At 26.8% G+C, this 6848-nt stretch overlaps 2 protein-coding genes across 14 annotated transcripts; one reads left to right on the top strand and one right to left on the bottom strand.

Annotated features, from left to right (window-relative positions):
- The first annotated feature begins 795 nt into the window (after positions 1-795).
- Positions 796-5209, top strand: Ppt1 (Palmitoyl-protein thioesterase 1). 12 transcript variants are annotated; one of them, XM_076325311.1, is made up of 9 exons: positions 1417-1652; positions 1852-1982; positions 2142-2257; positions 2623-2732; positions 3122-3249; positions 3646-3804; positions 3974-4091; positions 4309-4467; positions 4986-5209. In XM_076325311.1, exons 3-9 carry the CDS (start codon positions 2152-2154, stop codon positions 5109-5111), a joined length of 906 nt encoding a protein of 301 aa, XP_076181426.1. In that variant the 5' UTR covers positions 1417-1652; positions 1852-1982; positions 2142-2151; the 3' UTR covers positions 5112-5209. The 12 variants fall into 12 exon arrangements, with proteins under 12 accessions (XP_076181436.1, XP_076181426.1, XP_076181416.1 ...); XM_076325301.1 differs by having other exon boundaries at positions 1804-1982; XM_076325290.1 differs by having other exon boundaries at positions 1417-1738; positions 1855-1982.
- Positions 5173-6791, bottom strand: Pmvk (Phosphomevalonate kinase). Of its 2 annotated transcripts, none has more exons than XM_076325377.1 (4): positions 6232-6791; positions 5946-6151; positions 5623-5772; positions 5173-5487 (listed from the first exon to the last, which is right to left on the bottom strand). In XM_076325377.1, exons 1-4 carry the CDS (start codon positions 6363-6365, stop codon positions 5354-5356), a joined length of 624 nt encoding a protein of 207 aa, XP_076181492.1. In that variant the 5' UTR covers positions 6366-6791; the 3' UTR covers positions 5173-5353. The 2 variants fall into 2 exon arrangements, with proteins under 2 accessions (XP_076181492.1, XP_076181501.1); XM_076325386.1 differs by having other exon boundaries at positions 5175-5475.
- Positions 6792-6848: the final 57 nt, after the last annotated feature.

Here is a 6848-nt window from a genome sequence, read left to right as displayed (position 1 = left end):
TCGTTATTTTAGATAATAAAAGCAAATGTTTCTGACAAAAGTTGTATGTGTTTAAGGAGGACGTGGTATGGTAACAATACTTTCTTTATAGTTGGAGATGTAGAGGAGATTTGAAGGTCAAGCTCGTTTTTTAAATAGAATGTCCATTTTTATGGCAGAACTTATTAGTGTAACGAATTTTGAGAATAAAAATATCGAGATACATTTATTCTAAAACTCTAAGACTAATAATTTCCAAAATATTCAGCTATTAAATTGTAATTTGTAAATGTTGTTATGAATATTACCAAGTAGCATTAATTTCTAACATTTGAAGAGAATATGGCGCTCTAACGCAATCCCCTCTTCTTCTTGACAAATTTCTAGTCGTTGTACAGATGAAATGTTAGATGTCGTTACATTGTTCGTATGCTACTGATAATACAAGATTGTCACTTGCAGCTCCCAATATTTGAAGCTATAATTTCGATGATTGGTTCATAATTCCGCCATCTTAAATAGGGTGATTTATACTTAGCGTAGCGTATCATTGTTTTAAGACTAAAGTTGATTTTTTTATGAGCCACGTAATAACTTACTTTATTTAAGTGCAAACTTCTTGTTAGAGTCAGTCAATAAATTATTATAAATTGAAAACTGATCTTGTTCTTTCTATTTTCTTCTACATGTCGTTTTGTTCAAATGCTACGTAAATTAATAACTACGTCATAATCGTGGTAGATGAGAATTAAAAAACGACTAAACGCAATAAAAGATATGATAACTAGGAGTGTACAAAATCATCCAAGTCTTGGGAACTTGAAATTCGGGATAGCTCGGAAAAATTCGGCAAGAATCGGGCGTGATCTCGATATTTTTGTATTGTCGGACCTTAAATGTTTCGAGATCCTGAAACCAAACTCGGTACAAATATGAGCGGATCTATAACTTCGGATTGGTTCAGCAAAAATTGGACGCGATCGGTTTCAAATCTGGCCACTAGCTATTTACATATATGCGTATTAAGAAGAGACGGAATAGAAATTTGTGATCAATTTTCGATAACATTTGGAAATCTTAATACAAAATAGTTCGCGTACTGTTAATCCTTTATGTAAAGTTTTATTAAATATATTCTATAATTAAACTTAAACTGTTAACCATTACTATGGTCGTTTAAAGATAGTGAAACTAATTGAAACTTAGAATAATTACAATAACATTTGACATCGCACGAAAATTTCTCGATGTTAACGCTAGGTAATGCCACTAGTAGATCCACGTAAAATGTCTGAAGGACTTAGACGTTGATCTTTTCGCGCGATGACTCATTATCGCAGCATACACCGTCCTTCACCTTTAAGTTCGTATCTACAATTACAATTACAATAATGCTGGATTTATGGTTTACATGAAGGTCCGTCTTTATCCCCACTAGTTATAAGAACTGACTTTGTGTGTTGCCGCTAACGGCGTGTACTGTCACAACATTACCTCAAAATAAGTAAACGTATTCGAGTCAAGCATCACTATTTATCTCCCTCGCATTCAATATTTTTCACTCTATTTACCCATTCCGAGGCGAGCAAGAATTCCTGAAATATCTACCTCTTGCGATAATTGTCCAGATATGGTCATAGTCGACCAGCGAACCAATATTACAATATTTGAATGTAATTTTTCAGGAAAGTCACAAACTAAAAAGATTCGACAAAAGAAGTGCTGTTTAAAATAAAAGATTAAAATTACTATAAGCTTTGTAATAATCATTTTTTTTCATTCTTAGTTTAACATTATGATTAATTTGTTGTACTTAAATTCTAGTGTATAAACGACATTTGAAATATAACATAAAAATAAAATACGTTACAGCAGCAGCGCGTTTTAAATACAATAGCAGAATATTTAAAAATTTATGTTGAATATATATTTAATAGTTGGATATTACCAAAAAAATCTAGTCAAAAACATATTTTTCATACCATTATTCTACTATAATAATAGTAGGTATTTTTAAACATTATACATAATGAAATTCTAAACGAAATTTACTTTCTATAAAAATGTTAGAAGTACTGTATTAATTATTAACTACGTAACATTAAAGCTACAAAGTGTAATATCAATTAATTGAAGCTAATTAATTTATTTTCTGTTTCTAGGAATTACAAAATGATTATATTGGGAAAACATACTTCATTGTTGTGCCTCCTTTTATGCATCTACAAATTGAATGCAGTTAAAAGTTCTCTTCCAGTCGTTTTATGGCATGGAATGGGTAAAAATCTCTATTATTTTTAAGTAGCATGCAAGTGTACTTTCCTGCATTTTCATAAAATGTTTATGAAAAAAAGTTATAATGAGAAAAGAAATAAATCTAATTATAAATAAAAATTGCTTTATTGATGTCTATATGCTTTAAAGAAATTATTGAAACTTCAATCCTTAAACTATACTTAATTTTAATTAAATTGATTAGAAAATCATAATAATACATGTTTATTTTAAAACAGTTAACAAAGTAATATCTTAAAATGAAGATATCTATTGCTTTGTTGGAAATTATTAATGTGACATTATGATTATTATTTTATTCCATTACACTTTATAATATCATAATTGAAATACTATGTACAATTTCAGGTGATAGTTGTTGTTTTTCATTTAGCATGGGAGCAATAAAGAAATTGATAGAGGCAACAATACCTGATATTTATGTTTATTCTATTCGCTTAGGAAATAATGAAATAGAGGTAAATTATTAAATTTTTATCATTGTAATAGCTATCTATTTGTATTACATACATACATATCTGTTGTTCTATTCTTTTATAAATTTTGTAATTAAATCAAAGATTGTATACCATAATTTTTTTTTTATTTAATATAGTGTATTTCTAATGTTAGAACTACATAGTATTTGGTGCCTCAATTTAATCCAGATTTTGTAGATATATAGTGTATACCTTATGTAACCACTTTATTGTAAATAATATCGATTATCAGGTCTTACCACACAATTGTACCAATAGAGGTATGAGCAGAGATTCAAAGGGAGATACATGTATAAGGAAAAAAGTTAAAGTAGCATAATAATGTAGAGTTAATAATATATTATGACTACTATATCACAATGTTGTAGGATGTGGAACACAGTTACTTTGGAAATATCAATCAACAAATATCAAAAGTTTGTGAACAACTATCGAAAAATGAACATCTCAAAGATGGTTACAATGCTATTGGATTCTCACAGGGTGCTCAGTTTCTGTACGTACTTTATAAAGTAGTGATAAAATAATTTAGTAGTAATTTCATTAATATTCTAAAAAACTATTGTACTTTTTTAATTACTTCAATATTTAATATACTTACAAAAGATATTATTGAATACTATTCAAGAACTTATAAGTTTCAAAGATGATAAATTATTAATAGAATACTAATGGTAGTGGAATTTCATTTGTTCTCTTCATTTGACCACTTTTGTGAGTTATTTACCTCAATGCTGTACTTACACTCATCAACCTAACCTAACATCAATTCTTGTTGAGCGATGTAGAGGAGTCTATGATCTCACTTTGAAATCGAGTATTACTGTATTTATCTTAATAAATTCACATATTTATAAATCATAACCAACACATTTAAATTAATTTATTACAGAAGAGCAGTGATTCAAAGATGTCCTAATCCTCCAATCTCAAATTTTATTTCTGTGGGTGGACAACATCAAGGTGTTTTTGGATTTCCAAATTGTGAAAGTTTGGGACATGATACTTGCAATCGTATGACTCAAATGATAAAATATGGAGCATACTTAAAGTATTTAATTTTAAAAATTATATTACCTTTTTCAACTACATAGAGTTAAAAGCTAATTCAAATATAATATTGTGCTTTAAAACTCATTTTTTATTATTTAAGTATTATTTTTCAAACTGTTTTAATTTTTCTGTCTATAGTATTATAACATTATTCTATTTTATGATAGTTTCATCCAAGAAAAGTTTATTCAAGCTACATACTGGCATGATCCATACAAAGAGCTAGAATACAAACAGAAGAGTATATTTTTATCTGATATTAATAATGAACTTCATATTAATCAGGTATATTATTAATAACGTATTTGCATAAAAGTGATACTTATTTCAAATGCAAAATCATTTTATTAAACTTATACTGATCCATGCCATAATTAGAAAAAAACAAATACCTTTTTCAAGTCACTTCCTCTCAGTTCATATACAATTGTTGATATATTACTAGATGTATAATTTTAGAAATACTTATATCATAAGTAAAGGTATATAAATTTCTTTCTAGACCTACAAAGACAATCTTCAAAAATTAAATTACATGGTGTTAGTAAAATTTGCTAATGATACTATAGTTCGGCCAGTAGAATCAGAATGGTTTGGATTCTATAAACCAGGGCAAGGAACGCTGATTCAGACCTTGGAACAAAGTGACTTATATCATCAGGTACAAACATAAATAATACAAATATTGTAGAATTGACACATTGGTTATGGAACAGTTTCAAAACAGTTTTCACAGCCATCACTCTATATATTTTCGTAATTTATACTTTTAAAGCAATATTTTTCTTTAATCAAATCAATCAAATGTTTCTGCAGAATTCACACTTCCAGATACTTAAATGACTTATAAGATAAAGCCACAGTAACCGAAACATTACTGTTGTAAGTTGTAACATGTATGTATATATGCATGATGTGGCAGTCAACATGTTAATGACACAAAATTTTCAAATCATAAAGATTACTTCATTAATTACTGCTGTTTTTACGTTTCAAATATTATATTTCTGACTTCTTTAATTTATATTTGTCATATTATTAATCTATTGAAAGATTTATTTTATTTTTATTCATTACTTTTGTACTCGTTAATAAACTGATACAAAACATTATTATAAAATTGGACAAAATAATATATTAATTATATGTAAATAAATTAATAAAACCTCTTCTTTTTAGGATCGTCTAGGATTAAAAATGCTACATGAATTTGGAAAAATCCATTTTTATAGTGTACCTGGAAATCATTTACAATTTACAAACAGTTGGTTTATTAACGTTATAATTAAAATGTACTTGATGTAATAAACAACATAAATAACGCATTAAAAATATGTTATATTACTGTAACAAAATTTGTTTTTTTAATAATTGTACCAAATAATTTTGTAAAATAAATATTATATTTTATTTATATACATAGTGTGATATTTATTACAGATTTTTCACCTTAAATTTCTTGAAAATGTAACCATCAACTTAAATACCAACCCGACTGTACATACAGGAACTTTTACCTTTATAGATACAATGCATTTTATATTTTGCTAATTAATGAATCTTAGTATCTGCTGTAATATAGGCTCTATGTTATCATCATTATTAGTTACTTTCAAGTCCCATGATTTTATATCATCCAAATCACATTCAGTTTCTGAATCATCAATACCTACATAATATGCTTTTGTACAATTATAATGCCTCAATGTTGAAACAATTTTATTTTTTAATTTGAATGTTTATAGTTTTTTTCAATTTTTCACTAAATTATGCATTTATCTTAATAAATTTTGTTACTATTATATTTAATTCTTACCTGGAGTAAAAATCCAACCACGTTTCTCTCTAATTAAATTATCTGATACAATGTGAATTGTTTTACATATACCTTCAAAGTTTTCCACAAACCATTGTATATCAGTTTTTCTTCGTACATCACTTACTATCCATACTGATTTGCTATATGCTAAGAAAAATTTGTACATATTATTGATAATAGATGAGTTTTACATGAAAACATTCTTTGAAAATAAAAGCATATAATATAAAATGATTAAGTACAAGTAATTAATGAATTCTACTATAAATCATTTACTGCAAAATAAAAAATAATTAAAGAATAAAAAAAGAAATATTTACCATTATACATGTCTATAGCTGCACGACAAAAATAGCCATAATCTTCTTTTCTCATGTTTTCTCCCCATTGAACCATTTGAAGACGATAAGTTTCTTTATACTTTCCATCTCCCAGCAATTGATTAATATCGAGGTTTGAAGATTTAGCCCAATAAGATTTGATCGGTCCTGACAATTTTATAATAACACTATCCTCAAAACCAACTCTAACAAACAGGTATATCGTTAATTCCGAAATTCAGTATTATTACCATTACTATTGTTAATATGATTAAGAATTTCTTACCTTTCCTGTAGTACGTTTGTAATAAAATCTTTGCCCGATTTCCTTTTACCACTAAATAATAAAATTATTTGTGGTTTCATTGAATTTTTATAATTTATCGAGCATTGCTTATCTGTAACCTGTTCGGCCGCCATACTGAAATCTTATAATTTGAAGATCGATTAAAGATAATCGTATTCGATTAACGATCACCTTTTTAGATGAATTTACAGAGTATGTTAAGTCGGATGAATAAGTTCAAACTATTTAAATATTCTTTGAGATTATATCAAATGTAAACATTTCTTTGAAAATGTAAAGTATTACTAGTAAAGAAATAAAATTGTTCTTATTTTTACCAATTTCATATTTTCTTTTCTTTGATACCTAACCTCATTTTTATGAAAAATTAGTTTATCAATGGTCACCTTCAAACGAGATACTTGTTTTAATTATAATAATTATCGTATATTTATGTAAAAGCGTCAAGTTTATAGTCAATCCTGATCGAATTCAAATATAAAAACTATAAATATACATGAATACCGTTTTTTGTAGGAAAGCATAATATGTAGATACATTTTTTGAAATGCAAAATTTAATAAAAATTTAGAACGTTTAACACTCATGTTCTTTTA

The sequence above is a fragment of the Ptiloglossa arizonensis genome, chromosome 1 (genome assembly GCF_051014685.1).
Source record: "Ptiloglossa arizonensis isolate GNS036 chromosome 1, iyPtiAriz1_principal, whole genome shotgun sequence".
In the NCBI taxonomy this organism is placed as follows: domain Eukaryota; kingdom Metazoa; phylum Arthropoda; class Insecta; order Hymenoptera; family Colletidae; genus Ptiloglossa; species Ptiloglossa arizonensis.
This window is presented reverse-complemented; position numbering and strand designations above follow the sequence as displayed.